Raw genomic sequence first — 15,456 nt, 5'->3', positions numbered from 1 at the left:
GGGGGGCTTGTATAGAGAGATTACGTTTTACTTTATGATTTAGATAATAACTGCAAGACAACTTTGCCACTCGGTAGTAGAAAAACACGCTAGTTTTTAGGTGTTTTCGCCTCAGCAGAGTCAGGACTCGCTGCAGGCCTTGGGCAGACATCGAAACAAGGGAGAATGCCTGCGAACCAGGCTAGTTTGACACCAAGGAAAATGTTCTTTGGCCGCTACACCGTCTTCAGTTCTATTAATACTCATTATCTTTCATCATTCGATGCATTTTTCCTTCCTTTTTATTGGCCTAGGGCCCACCACGTGACCTGCAAGTAACTGCCTACAAATAATGCTCTGCTCACACATAATAGAAACCACGCTCTCGGGTGAAAAATGGCATATCTCTTCCCTGAGCTGTGAGAGGATGATTTGAATTTGAAAACAAACTTGGTGATCGAATAATAAAACAATTATTGAACTCGGTTATCGCAAAATATCGTGATTTGTCAGTGTCTCGCAGACCAATTATTTGCCTCAGCCTTCGGTTTCGGCAAGTCAGTAATTAATCTGCTCGCCACTGACAAATCACGATATTCTGTTTAACCTCGTCCAATGATTTTCCATTACATGAAGTCTACATTGGGCTTATTTGATTGCCTGTTAAGTGCAATTAAGTGACATTAACGCTATTTTTATGGAACGTTTGATAGGAAACGTTCTTATAACAGTATCTGAAACTCTCCTTTGCGCTGGTGTGAAACAACTCTTGACACACCGCTAGCTGTAAACATTAGGCAATGTCCAGAAATGCCTCGGTCAACATGTTACGGGATATGTCTAATGCTAAAAGTAGAGTATTTTAGAGTTCGCGCTTTTCATTTCCACCATTCAGTAGATCGTGAAAAGCATGTTAATAACAGCCACCATCAATAATGAAAGCGCCAACTTGAGTGAATTGCTGGAACAAATAATACCCTCACACGGATCGTAAAACCCTGAGATCTTAAACTTGGGCACAGCGAAGATTAAAGCAGAAAAATTGCACGGCACGTTGTTGACGTCGTCGTCGTTGTCGTCGTCGTCGTCGTCGTCGTCGTCGTCGTCGTCGTCGTCCTTGCCCTTGCCCCTCTTGTCCTTCTTGTCTTCCTTGCCTTCCTTGTCTTCCTTGTCTTCGTTGTCTTCCTTGTCCTTCTTGTCTTTCTTGTCTTCCCTGTCTTCCTTGTCTTTCTCGTCTTTCTTGTCTTTCTTGTTTTTCTTGTCTTCCTCGTCTTTCTCGTCTTCCTTGTCCTTCTTGTCTTTCTCGTCTTTCTTGTCCTTTTTGTCTTTCTTGTCCTTTTTGTCTTTCTTGTCCTTTTTGTCTTTCTTGTCCTTTTTGTCTTTCTTGTCCTTTTTGTCTTTCTTGTCCTTCTTTTCTTTGTCGATTCGATCTTTGTAACTGATGGAATCTACAGGAGCCTGACAGTCATTAATCCTGGGATATTCGCGAGGCAAACAAGTATCAATACCATCAGTTTTAGTCTGCAAGTAGAAATACATATCGGCTATTGAGCTTGTTCTGTCAAGATGGCTGAATATTGGCCAAGTTCTTTTCTTCAAGTTTATGGACCGAGACGGGTTCGAGGTCCATAAACACGCAAAAATAGAACGAGAACAAGGATATATTATATGGAGAAAGAATACTATTTTGTTGCGGGACACAGCGGGTAATCTCGAGCGGACAAGATAGCACCATCTTGCCCGCTCGGGTAGCCAATCACAGCACAGATTCGATTCACCTTGACCGCTCACGGAGCTGTAGCCATATAATATGTGATGGTTTTATTACAGGGTGGGCCAGTCGATCATAATCTAATTACAAACGTTACTGTTGAGCAAAAAAACTACCATGTCGTCTTACGAAAATAGTCGTCATCCTCGCGTTCAAACCGTGTGCAAATGTTATCACCATTAAAGGGGAAGGCCACTCCAAAAAACGTATATTTTTTTGTCAACGCTAATAAAAACCTTACTCTCTCACCGAAGTTTCAGCCTCTAAAGTGCAGGTTTTCCCTATGAAATTCGTCTCCAAAGAAGCCCAAAATTCGAATCGTTGCCACCATTTTGAACAGTACTCAGCAGCCAGGCCGCGTTTTCGTGACGTCATTCCGTCCGAGAGATTTTGTCCAAATGGCTTGCGAAGAGCCTTTTAACTACCACTCTGGGTTATGGCTGCCGTAGAGCCACATTATTTTGAATCAAACATGCTCCAGACTCCGAAATGATAGCATTGAAAATAGTGAAATGGATAATCACTTGGGAAAAAAAATAGATTTTGCTGACCTTGTGAAGGATGCCAAGTCAGGTGCAGGTTTTTCATCGAGTCGGACGGAATGACTTGACATAAACACGGCCAAGCTGCCAAGACAGTTCAAAACGGTGGCTTCCGAAGTCGCGTCTTTCGAGGCGAACTTCTTCAGGATAGCGGGCACTTCAGAGGCTGAAACTTCGGTGAGTGGAAAAGCTGAATGTTTACTTGCCATAGGCGAAGACAAAAAACTAAACTTTTTGGAGTGACCTTTACCTTTCAGTAAAATTACTTTCAACTCGTCCCAAGTAAGAAGTAGAGAAAGATAACGAAGGTCTTCCGGACGTTTGGGGATTCTCTTGCTAGCAGGATTAAAATGTTAATATAAGCGGAGCAGATATATATCGGAGACTATTGTCCTTGCGGTCGGACTATCAACAAAAACGTTTCTCGACCCCTGTTGCGAGGAATTTGGATTCGGTTTAATAACATTAATCTGAGGAAAGAAAAAAAATGAATACTTACAGCTTCGGAATACACCACGGTGTAATGTTTACCAAATGCGCATTGAGGAGCAAAATTTTCCCTGCTGTCAGCAGTACAATTTACAGTGGAATTAGCTGAGGCCACAGTAAATCGTATCGTAATTTCAATAACCACCTCACAAATCTTGTCAGCTGGTGAGTAATTTGCTCGCTCTTTCCGGCACTGGTCAACAGTCCGACTTTCTGAATTGATTTTGTCGCAAACTCCAGTTTCACAAAACACCCAACCTGTAATCTGAAAGACAGGAAAATTACTTCTGTTTACGATGATGGTGATGATGACGACAACGACGATGATTATTTATAACGATGATGATGAAAAGAGAGGAAGCCACGTCAGCTGGTTTTTGTTGGGGGGGGGGGGGCGGGAAACCGGAGAACCCGGAGAAAAACCCTTGGAGCAAGGCGAAACTCAACCCACATATGGCACCGGGCCGGAATCGAACTTTGGCCACATTTCTGGGAGGCGAGCGCTCTCACCACTGCGTCAACCCTGCTCCCCATAACTGATGATGACGACGATGATGATGATGATGATGATGATGATTTTTATTATAAAGCCTCTAGAATAAAAGGTTCGCCAATTATACAAAGACTTTTCAAAAATTCAGGCCAATCTTTTAGGCGGATGCCATCTCTACTATCCGTGTCATGGCTCCTTAATCGCCGAAAACCGTTTGAAGGGTGAGTATAACTAACAACAAAAGAAATAACAACCGGCCGGCAATGTGAAAAGGTCAGATATTGACGTGTCGCCGTCAAAGTTAACATGCTCAACTAGTGATGTATCGCCAACGTTAACGTTTTATTCGAAACTAACAAATGGAAACCTTCACTTTTGTATTTTTGCTAACTTGCAGTCCACATACTTCCCAGTCAGACCATCGACATGCAAATTCCAAAATAAATCGTTAAAGTTGAATATGACGATTTATTCCATTCCATAGAAAAAACAGCCAATCGGATTACAAGAGAGCCGTTGTATACCAGACGATATTTCACCCAACTTTTCCATCTTGCGCTGCATTGATTGAGTTGTTCACTATATTTTCTATGGCACGGTATAAAATAGTTATGCAGCACATTCTCTGGGCATACCATAAAACATCTCAATTTTCTAATCGTATTTTCTTCGTATACACATACGGCTCGGGTGTATACCGAGAAAATACTAGTGTCTCATGGGATAATCCATGGTATACCACACGAACACGTTGAATAATTAGTAATTAGCTAAAACCGATATTTACCTCGTATGACGTCTTGACGGTGCCATTAAAAACATCAACCTTTTGACCTTCGAAGAAAATCGTCTTATTTTGAGTAAAGAAAAAAATGTTGAAGGTGAGCAAAGCTCCCGGTGCTTGTCCTAGAGCTGTCAAGTTCCAAGATAACTCTACAAAGGACACGTTCATCGTCTCTGATGTATCAACGATTTCAAATAACTGATGCCTAAAAGCGACGAACTCAAAAGAAGCATCCAAACCAGAGATGTTATGACTGAATGGGTCGTTTGAGCAATTGGTAATTACTGTGCGAGCGTCTTTTCCCTCGTCTATTGTCGTTTCGTTCCTAAACCAAAGCACTTCTGTGAGGCCGAGTACCAACACTTCTATTAGCTCTGGATCGGAACAGGCCGTGAGTTGAAAGGCTGGGTTAGTAGAGACACAGATTATGCGTGTTGCGAGAATAACTTGGAATGACACTGCACTGTTTGTTTGGAACGGCTCTGGAGTGTTTGGTCCATCACTTATAAAGGTCACAAATTGCGCATCTGTGACTGAACAAAGATAAAGATAAAGGAATTAAACTTGCTTATGACCATTTTAGTTTTCTCGGTATTGGACTGGGACTAGATTGCAGCTGATTCTCTTTTTAATGATATTTCCCCGCAGGAGCGTCCATTGCAAGCTTGTTGCAGTCTAATACCGAGAATATGAATATATTTGGTATTGACCAAGCTTGTTTGGTCAAGACGGATATTGGCCAAGTTTTTTCTTTTCTTTTTCTTTCTTTTCTCTTTCATGATGGCCTGAGGCGGAGTCCAGGTCCATAAACACGCAAAAAGGAAGAATGAATGAGGCTAATATCCAGCCATCTTGACCGAACAAGCTTGATTAATAAAGAATCATTATAAGGAAAAAGAACACTACTTACTTTCGGGACACAGCGGGTAATCCCGAGCGGGCAAAATCGCGCCATCTTGTCCGCTCGGTTAGCAATCAAAGCGCAGGACTCGGTTTATCTTGCCCGCTCAAGGAGCTGTAGTCATAATATAATAACGGCCTATTCATACACGGTTCTGTTTAAAGCTAGGAACATGCAGGGCTGTGTTATAAACTAAATAGTAAGTAAAGGAGCCGTGTTGTGAAATAAATATTAATTAAAAATAACATTGTTAATTATCTCAACTGGCAGGATTCTCAGCAGTTAGTTATTTACAGAGCATGAAGGAGGTCAATTCGACTCTATGAGGCAATTATTATTCAAGTTCAATTCGCGACATTCACATTTGTGTCGTGGTGACTGGATGTATATTCTACCCAGTCATTAAGAGCGTAAATCCGAAAATATCGAGAATCGGCCGACAGAAGCGAAATAACGAATTTTTTCTTATTTGACAAAAAGAACCTATTTGGTTAACTGTTTTCGGAAATGACATCAAAAGGTTCGATTTCCTTTTCTTTTCTTCAAAATTTGCAAAACTTGAAAATTCGGCCACAGGGCCTTCAGCGGCGACCATGAGACTTGAAATTTGGCACATGTTTAACATACTCGTATGGACATACCAAACGTTTTCTTAACATGTCCTTTACACAGTTTGTGGAGAATCTCTTAAACTTTACTCGGGACTAAATTTTGTTTAAAAATGTTTTTTTGTACAAAATAGTTAACCTTCGGAAGCTGAACCATTTACGGACCTAAAGTGATAAGGCTAATATTAGCAAACTTTGAACTTGTCAAATGCTGTATGTTATATTACAGTTAAGTAAATAAATATAACCAAATAAAAGCAGGTTCTTTATTCTACTCGCCTGGAAAAAATTACAGGTGGCCATCCATTCAAGAAAACGTTTGAGATATGGTACCCTTATATTCCAGAATCGGTGTATATTAGTAAGACGTTATTTATGTTTCTTACTTTACGATTAAATATTTTACCCGAGCTTCGGAAAACTCAGTAGACATTATTAAATTAAACGGAAATCCTTGAGAACGTTAATTCTCCATACGCTAGTCACTTTGGATCTTCATCGCATTGCTACTTTTTCATAAAGTTTACCTTGATGAAGATACGATTTTCAGGCTAGTGAAAATTCTTGTCCTTCAAAAGCTCTTGATCTCGTAAAATTTTAGTCGAATTTCACGGGTCTCGCAGTCTCGTTTTTTTAGCGGTTATATGCGTCTCGCAGTCTCGATTTTTCTACGAAGCTGTCTCAGAGTTTCGATTTTTCGCAAAGCTAAGGGTCTTGAAGTCCCAATTCGTTCCTTTATCTGTTTTTATAAATGACGTCTTCTCTTAACTTGATATGGCATTTCAATGAAGCAACTTACAAATTTTCCGAGGGAAAGTTAATCCTAACTTCTCCTAATTGTGTTAATTCCACAAAAAGGTATAAAATCTACCGCAACGTCCGTTTTGTCGCCAGAAAAACAGTTATTTTTCTCTAGGATATCATAACGTAGTGTGTTATAATCGAATTTCCAGTTCCAGTCAGTTCCAAGAAGCTGGCTTAAGGCTGTACACGCTCAATCTACCTCTCAACTAAATCTGGGGCTCGAATTTTAATCTAGCCCTCGCACTCAAAACACTTTGAAGTCTCGGTCTCGCAGTCTAAAAAGTCAAAATGTCTCGGGCTCGCAAAGAAAAACGCTTGTCTCGCCGTCTCGCAAAGTCTCGCCTTTACCATTCGCCACCCCTTCAATCGCACCCCTGAATTGTGTTGCGTGCCTGAGATACGGATCGATACAACTAGCTACTGAGTGGTGAGTGGTTCAGGTAAAAGTTATTTACAGCGAAAACTTCACTTCACAGCAAACGCTTTCTGACTAACTGTTTGTATTCTATAATCCTCTTCGGCAAAAGGGTTGTGTGGCTTGCGGAGTAATCAGTCGGCATATGTTTACTTTAAAACCCAGCAGCTTGTTTCAAAGGGATCACGTAAGTTTCATGGTACTAAAGTACGAAAACCATTGTTGTTGGTGTAACGACTGTTTTGAGCCTGTAAACATATGCCGACTGATTACTCCGCAAGCCACACAACCCTTTTGCTGACAAGGATTTGTGAGTAGTAATTTCTTCGGGGATAGTGCAAATAGACCTTCCAGATTGCCAACGTGAACCAAATAAGTCCCGATGACGTGACAGATGGTCATTTCTAAGTGAGAGGCATCAATTTTAAATACACCTGCACGCAGAAAAAAAAAAAAGTTTATGCCAGCGAAAAAGTTATAATTTGTTGGAAAGGCAGGTTAAAATGATGTCTTAGGATTACAGTAAATTGACCATTGCACATTACCTGCCCTTGCAAGAAGCAGCTTCCACTCAGAGTAAACACCGCAATCACGGCTGATTTTGTGAAATGCAATATGATTTATACACTTCCTTTGTACACTCTCGTATGGTGACGCATTTTATATCAGCGGGTCTCTCTTTACTCGAACCGCACTCTCCACCCACTAGCGATGAATAATCACATGCGCATGCCATGATAGAATATAAATAGTTAGTCAGAAAGCGTTCGCTGTAAATAACTTTTACCTGAACCACTCACGCTCAGTAGCTAGTTATATCGATCCGTATCTCGGGTAAATTAATTGCTGATCACATTGTCACGCAACACAAGTTCGGGGTGTGATTGAGGAACAAGTATTTTCTCTAGCCTGAAAATCGTATCTTCATCAGGGTAAACTTTATGAAAAAGGTAGCAATGCTATGAAGATCCAAAGTGACTAGCGTATTGAGAATTCCAAAGCTAGGAATGAATCTGTTAGTTAACGTTCTCAAGGATTTCTGTTTAATTTAATAATGCCTACTGAGTTTATTCCGAAGCTCGGGTGAAATATTTAATCGTAAAGTAAGAAACATAAATAACGTCTTACTAATATACACCGATTCTGGAATACAAGGGTACCATATCTCAAACGTTTTCTTGAATGGAAATTTTGCATTTGAAAATAGTACAGCAAAGCAGGCAAGTGTTTAGTAGTGGTAGTGATACTGTAAAGTTTAACGCGACGTTCCTAGTTGAATTTAATTATAGTTGTTGTCTATGTTTAAAGATATCCCTTTCACGTTTCACGAATTTTGTATTTCCATTGCTTGAGTGGCTATATGTACTCGTTAAAACAAAATTATTAGTTAGAATGCATAAGACCCATCTCAAAAAGGATCCATCGAAGCCATAGTCAAGTTCGCTACCGTGTGAAATAGTTTGCGTGATTCATGATAAAGTACTAGTGCTATTGAAAAAACAAACAGACTGGTCTATAAATAAAATGAGTTATAAAATCTTGTTTGAACTTGTTATCTTGGATTTATTTCAATTCTTTACCTTCCAAGAGTTATTGGGAATGTATAGAATAAAAAATTAGTCGGAAATGATAACAATTGCGCAATGATTAACAATTGAATAATTAAGTGAGATATGCGTCAAAGTGACCTCACGGAAAATTCTCTCAACGGAACAGTTTTTACGGGCCACCTGTAATTTTTTCCAGGCGAGTAGAATAAAGAACCTGCTTTTATTTGGTTATATTTATTTACTTAACTGTAATATAACATACAGCATTTGACAAGTTCAAAGTTTGCTAATATTAGCCTTATCACTTTAGGTCCGTAAATGGTTCAGCTTCCGAAGGTTAACTATTTTGTACAAAAAAACATTTTTAAACAAAATTTAGTCCCGAGTAAAGTTTAAGAGATTCTCCACAAACTGTGTAAAGGACATGTTAAGAAAACGTTTGGTATGTCCATACGAGTATGTTAAACATGTGCCAAATTTCAAGTCTCATGGCCGCCGCTGAAGACCCTGTGGCCGAATTTTCAAGTTTTGCAAATTTTGAAGAAAAGAAAAGGAAATCGAACCTTTTGATGTCATTTCCGAAAACAGTTAACCAAATAGGTTCTTTTTGTCGAATAAGAAAAAATTCGTTATTTCGCTTCTGTCGGCCGATTCTCGATATTTTCGGATTTACGCTCTTAAATAGTTTAACGTTAATTTTCACTAAACAAGATCCACGAGTTCGCTTCCTTTACTTTTGAAAGCATCTTGAGATCCTATCAAGTGTACAGCAGCGTGGCCGAGTGGTTAGGGCGCCTAACTTGAAATCCGGAGGTCGCGGGTTCAAGTCCCGCTCTGACCACTTAGCTGGAGTTGTTTCTCGGCAGACCCTAGTTCAACTCCTCGGTCATGCTTGTAATCAGCCAACTGGTCTGCCTCCCGCCGATTGGGATTTTTAAAGCCTGTTACGTTTAGTTGATATATTTGTTTCTTTCATTTAAAGTGGCATGCCTGTGAACTAGCTAAGTGTAGCTAAGCGCATTGACCACTATAAACAACAACAACACACATTTAACACAGCTTTACGGTTAATTTATAAGTTGTTTCTGGGTATGCCAAATAGCCTTGCACTAAGTCCACCGCTAGATTTGTCAGAAAACAATCTTATTTGTATATGAATTAAATATAAATCCTACAGAAGACGTAAAAATATGGACCTATTTCTTGTTACGAGCGGAGATTTTCGAAGAACATTGAAGCCTTCCCAAAACCTCCTTTGGTAAGCTGGCACCCCTCGGAAAGGACCTTGCATAAAACTCGTTGACTTTCAGCAAACAGCCAATTTGGTGATGTAAAACTCCCTTAAGTCACCTCCTCCCATAGGACACCACTCTTGGTTTGACAAAGCAAGTGAACTCGACAAGTTTGACTCTGATGTATTTCCAAGTTTTTTTGCTTTGACTTATGAAAACGCCTCAGTTTCCTCTGCGACATTTCAAGCCAGGTTTTGGATTTCAAGAAAGCCTTTTTCTTTTCGTCTCAAAAACTTTAAAAAGGAGCTCGAGGATGAAACTGGGGGAAGGTTATGATCTAATGGCATATTCTTAAAAGCATCAGTGCCTCGCGCGCGCCTCACGCTCGCAATTGCTTCCGGTTATATCTTGTTTTGCCGTTTCTGTAGACGGATCATGGACTCTTACGGAAGTCATATGACATTGAGGGAACGAAAAAGTCAAATTCATGTAGATAAAGTTTTGGAAAGCTGGTTTAATTAGAATTAATGATCGCACGGCTTGGCTAGAGAAGGTCTTCATCAGTATAGATTTGACACATGTATCAAGTGTTCAGTTTTAAAAGCAAACAAAACTCGGTGGAAGAAAACATACTTCATGTAACCATATTTATCACACAGACCGACGTGTTACTTCAAAAGACCACATTCTTTTATCGCGCAGCAACTGTAGAATGCTAGAGCCCCAGGTTTCTTTACAATGGATGATCATGAATGCATGATGGCCAAAACAAATTTCGATTAAATCTGCCGTTGGCGTTTTTTAAAATATCTTCAAAATGAAATAATTTAGACCTTATTCAGTGTGCCGAGATTAAGAAGGATCAAAATTTTGCCATGATTTATCCAATTCATTCCGCTGATCTCGGCAGCAAAATTACATCTACAGACAAACACGTGAAGCTGTTTTGTTACTTTGAAAGGCGACTTTGTGATCGTGTCCTAAAATAGTTTTATAGACTAAATATCTAGACAATGTAAGAATATACAGTAAAAACAAACTTACCACCAATGAGAAAGAGGCTAAGAGCAAATAGGTATCTTTCCATTGCTGCAAAGAGACAGTCTTCACAAAGAATGATAGACTGGTGACAAACAAGACCAACTGTTGATCACCAAAGACCTCGGCTACTTTATCACTGTCTGTTGCTGACACTGAGGTCAGTAGGATATTTACATAACCCAAGAGATATCATAACACAAATACTCCCAAATTCAAGATTGTAAATGTTTAGGAGAAAATGTTTTTGATCTGCTGACAATGTATCGCCCCTATCGAGATAAGAATTTAATTTCTTTATACGTCTCCAAGGACAGAATCTGGCAATTCAATTATTGAATGTTTAAGTTAACTGACTCAGCGGTGTTTGTAACTACGCTTGAATGACATGGCAGGGGTCGTTATGGCTACCTGTGGAGTGTGACAATATTCTACATGACCCAAAAAATATAAAACTTAAAAGTGTTTAAATGTTTCTAAATAGAGGTAAGTTGTTTAGTTCAGTTTAATCGCGCCTGCTTAACCTCAGCTCTTTGCTATGCATCAGGAGAATTCGACTGCAAAAATCAGTAAACCTGAGCATAATATGAAGTCTTTTTAGACGGTTCAAAGTCACTCTCTGTGCGATAAGTGAATGCTATTTATGCAGCTGTACTAGAAGAATCTATAGAAAAACAAACTGTTAAAAGCTGTTTCGCATCAACTAATTAGAAGCAAATCCATTTTGAGCTATTGTCCACGCTTTAATGAAAAAACAAACATGTTTTTGTGATCGTATTTTTTCGAGTCTTTCTGATGATCGTTCACTGTTTGGACGAGTGCTGCTGTATTGTTGTGATGCTGTATACCAGTTCAACCCTAGTCTTTTCAACACGTTTTTCCCTGGTGCTAACCAGATGTTTCTCAGCACTCCTTTATTAATTGGTATTGTTTACCCTGTGGCGTTCATTACGTACATGGCTGTTTTAGTTTAATTAGGAGTTGAATGTATAATTTTTTCCCGTTGCCTCTATTACGTAAGAAATGCATATTTTGTAAAAGAAATAGTGGATTTCACCAAACTTGTACATTCGTAAGTGCTTGTGTCACGTCCACGAATATTGCAGTAAAACTATATTGTTTTGGATTGATAGGACGTAAAACCAATATGCAGTAGTCCTGAGTACTTATTCTTCTGGCAGTTGCTGGTTGTCAATTACAATTTGCACGAGAAACATTTAAACCTGCTTTCAGGGGTGGATTTTGTTGAATCTTTGCTTGGCGGAAAACGGCATCACGAACGTCATTAGAGCTAACGTATCCATGCTGGTTATTACAGCTCCCGCTCCTTCTGAAAGTTATCCCTTCTGCTTAATGGTCCTTGATTATTCCTATAAGTGCTTCCTTAATTATTACTAAACGCAGTTTGAGTCTGATGTAAACGTTAGATACTGGATTAAGTAACTAGCTGATCTAAAACTAATAAAATGGGATTTACAGAATTAGCAAGTTGGCCTTTGAACTGTAAGAATACGTGAGCTCTAAATAGAAACTATTGGAAGATTCTAGCTGCTGATTAGCGACCGTTTCAGACGCCCCTCGTCTAGCCAGCTGAGATCAGCTAATTGATCTCAATGAATCTTATCACACTAGGCATCTCTCGTAAACAGGCACAGAGGTCGTTTTTTGTGTGTCTGCTCTGATAAGTTTCACAATTATTTCTAGAAACAATAGAACACTTTCAAGTCTTAAAGAAGACAAATTTCCACAGCTTCCATTGCCATCTTCGTTTACGATCAACAATACAGGGTTGAAGATGGCTATCTTTAAAATATGACAATTTAGTATAAATCTACTTGCGCTCTATCACAAATGCTGTTCTCTGATTGGCTAAGCTACTCACTGTCTGTTCTGTTGCAGATAGTGAGGGCGTTACCAAGGGTCTAACAAAATCATGGCCGCTTCTTTTCGTTTTCGAAGTGTCTGTGAAGAGGATTTAGATAAAGTTTTGAACGACTAGTAGATTTTTGACTAAAACAATTAGATTATTTGCTATCGATTTCTGGGCGTGATAGTTGACGAGGGCACAGCCAGCCCTCGTCAACTATCGCGTGATAGAAGTCGCAAGCTCATAATCTAATTGTTTAATAGAATTAAACAGAAAAGGGCCATAATGGCAAGACAGTGAAGTAAAGGATAATTATGTGAGAACTAAAACTCTCTGTATAGTTACATGCACATATGTATGCATTCTTGGCTGTTATATTCTTAGTCTGCATTTCACTGAAATGGCAAAGACGGTGGAAAAAGTAGAAACATTACCTGTCTTCTTAAAAAATACAATACAATATAACAAGCTACCATACATACCAGTCATGCGACACTTTTGAGTAGTATATGATGAAATATCTCACTAGTCACTTGTATTTTCCACGTCATACACACAAACCTTAAGGCTTGTGTGTATAACGTGGATATTGCGTGGTATCACCACTCATATTCGAAAGCGTGACATAGCTATTTTATACCATGCCTTAGAAAAGCCCACACTCTCGATGCAACATACGCGCAGGGCACGATGGGACGGTTGGGTGCAAGTCGTGATACAAAGGCTTTCTGGAGTTCTGAAAAATACAATAACTTTATTGATACTCCTCTGTTGGGGCTTTTCAGTGACAGTGAATACAATTTAAAAAAGTAATGTTAAAAAAATCAAAAAAATAGGGTTAAAAGTCAAAATTGTATAGAGTGATATTTCTTCGCAAGATTTCAATATCGGGCTGAGTCCTAGGGAGTTCGGGTTTCTTACTGAACCAAAACAGGAAGAACTTAATATTTGCCAGGATTCATGAAGCATAAAGTTTGCGATTCTAGGAGTCTCGTTCTATAAAAAAATTCAGGCTTGAACGGGATTCGAACAAATGTGAATTAAGAGTCTAGAATAAATAAAGCATTGTATTGTATCGAACCCATGACCTCTGCGATACCGGTGCAGTGCCCTACCAACTGAATCTTTTTCCGGCTTATATTTCACAACTGCTTAAGTTGTGTATTTAACTGCGATGCTCAATCATGTCTTCATCTCTTTCTCCGCAGTTCAAATATATGATCTTTCAAATATTCACTTGCTACGAGAGGATAGTTCAGAAGAATAGCACACTACATCTCCCAAGGAAATCCATTTTATACCACGTGATCACGCCATACGCAAACAACGTTTGTTTACACCATGAAAATTCTACTTTGTTAAATCTGCCATTTTATTTTACATTGAGTAGAAACAAATTAACAGATCTTACACAACCTTATAGTTATACCAGTTTTGATTTGTTTCTTACATTACAATTCTGTTTAAGCTTGTCTATGTTTAATCAGTGTTACTACTATTATCTAAAAGTATTATAATTATATAAAAACATCGATGTCCGAATCTTTTTCGGCTTAATATTATAACTTTTTTCCATCGATAACCTTTCTAAATCTGTTGTATACATATATATTTACATTTACTAAGAATAAGAGAGAAAGTTTCTTTGAAATGAGTCTTTACAATTTGATATTTTCTTTAAAAGAAAGAAAAAGAGGAACCAGACATCTTAAACTATTCATTCAAAGCTTTCATCTGTTATAATCACTGAAGCTTGGTACTCGATCCGGTCCTTTTCGCAAGGTTTTGTGATTCAAAAATGTTCAATAGCGTATTCTCTCCCACGTTTGTCGGGCTAGGCTTTTAATGTCACGAAACTGTTTCTTAAAACCCGCCCTGTAGTTAGAATTGAACAGAATGTACAACAAAGGGTTAACAACAGGGAATGTCAACACGGGGAATCCCAGATATTGTTTTCGTTTGATATCAATGTCAGGAAAATGGTAAGTGAGGGTTTTATACACAATGTAAGGAATAAAACCTAACGTGAAAATAAAGGTCAAGAGCAAAAGAAAAGCTACGATCCTTCTCTTCTCATTTGCTTCTTGTTTTGTTTCAACCGTTTCAGAGCATATTGTATTGTCCCAACACATTCCCTTCACAATAGACAGATAGCTTATAGACGTTATGGCTACATTAATGACAAAAAAGAACTCAAGTACACCAAAATATATAGTCTTTGATGTTTCACCAAAACTGAAACAACATACAGGTCTCGAATCTTTGTAGCACACTCTTTTAAAGATTAAATGAGGAAGGGAAAATAGTAGGGCTGTGCAGAACCACAGACCTGCGATCACGTGCCATATATAATCCCTGTTGATTCGTAAGCGAGTGCTCATTGGTTTAAACAGAGCCATGTATCGTTCGAATGCAATCAAGGTAAATGTAAGAGCTTGAACCGCACTAAAAATTTCGTCTCTACCTATTTTACAAATTATTTCATTAAGAATTTCGGGTTTTCCAGGGCCTCTGAAAAAATACGGCAGCTGCCAAAGGACTACGAAGATATCTGCTAAGGCTATGTTACACAGTAAAATATTGGTGGTGCTTTGCATAGAAGTAGTTCGTTTTACTATTAGAATGACGATTGCGTTCAAGGGAATACCGACGACGTTAATAAAGATAACAAATAAAGATATCAAATCCATTGTTCAATGACAACTGAGTGTTTGATAGATCGGTACTTCCACAGCACCAATTTATGCCAATATATCTGTGGCAAGGCTTTGCATTCTGCTTCTTCTTTGTTCTGAGGCCAGGAGAACGTCCTGGATTTAATCTGTCAGAAAAAGAAGCGACTAAAGCAACATTTATACCATCACCTATCTTGCATCACCCGAATCTCTCCATACACGTCTCCGATGTGGTGTAAGATGATTGTAGTTCACTATTGTGGCTTCGAATTGTGATCTCAAACAGGAAAAAAATTGGAATTACACTC

General features: G+C 38.9%; 1 protein-coding gene across 1 annotated transcript; it reads right to left on the bottom strand.

The window, feature by feature from the left end:
* Nucleotides 1-263: 263 nt before the first annotated feature.
* LOC149107502 (uncharacterized) lies at nucleotides 264-7,522 on the bottom strand. Its single transcript, XM_089297147.1, has 4 exons — nucleotides 7,426-7,522; nucleotides 4,062-4,591; nucleotides 2,792-3,046; nucleotides 264-1,500 (listed from the first exon to the last, which is right to left on the bottom strand). Exons 1-4 carry the CDS (start codon nucleotides 7,520-7,522, stop codon nucleotides 871-873), a joined length of 1,512 nt encoding a protein of 503 aa, XP_089153273.1. The 3' UTR covers nucleotides 264-870.
* Between the last annotated feature and the right edge of the window lie 7,934 nt (nucleotides 7,523-15,456).

This window comes from Orbicella faveolata, unplaced genomic scaffold (genome assembly GCF_042242905.1).
Source record: "Orbicella faveolata isolate gen_17 unplaced genomic scaffold, um_ofav_v1 contig_27, whole genome shotgun sequence".
Taxonomy (NCBI): Eukaryota; Metazoa; Cnidaria; class Anthozoa; order Scleractinia; family Merulinidae; genus Orbicella; species Orbicella faveolata.
The sequence above is the reverse complement of the archived record's forward strand: the minus strand, read 5'-3'. Positions and strand labels throughout refer to the sequence as shown.

Coding starts and splice junctions, on each gene's coding strand:
- LOC149107502 (XM_089297147.1), bottom strand. CDS start 7,522: ATGGCATGCGCATGTGATTATTCATCGCTAGTGGGTGGAGAGTGCGGT. Junction 3,047..4,061: donor CCGTCAAGACGTCATACGAG/GTAAATATCGGT, acceptor CCTGTCTTTCAG/ATTACAGGTTGGGTGTTTTG. Junction 1,501..2,791: donor CCGTGGTGTATTCCGAAGCT/GTAAGTATTCAT, acceptor TTCTACTTGCAG/ACTAAAACTGATGGTATTGA.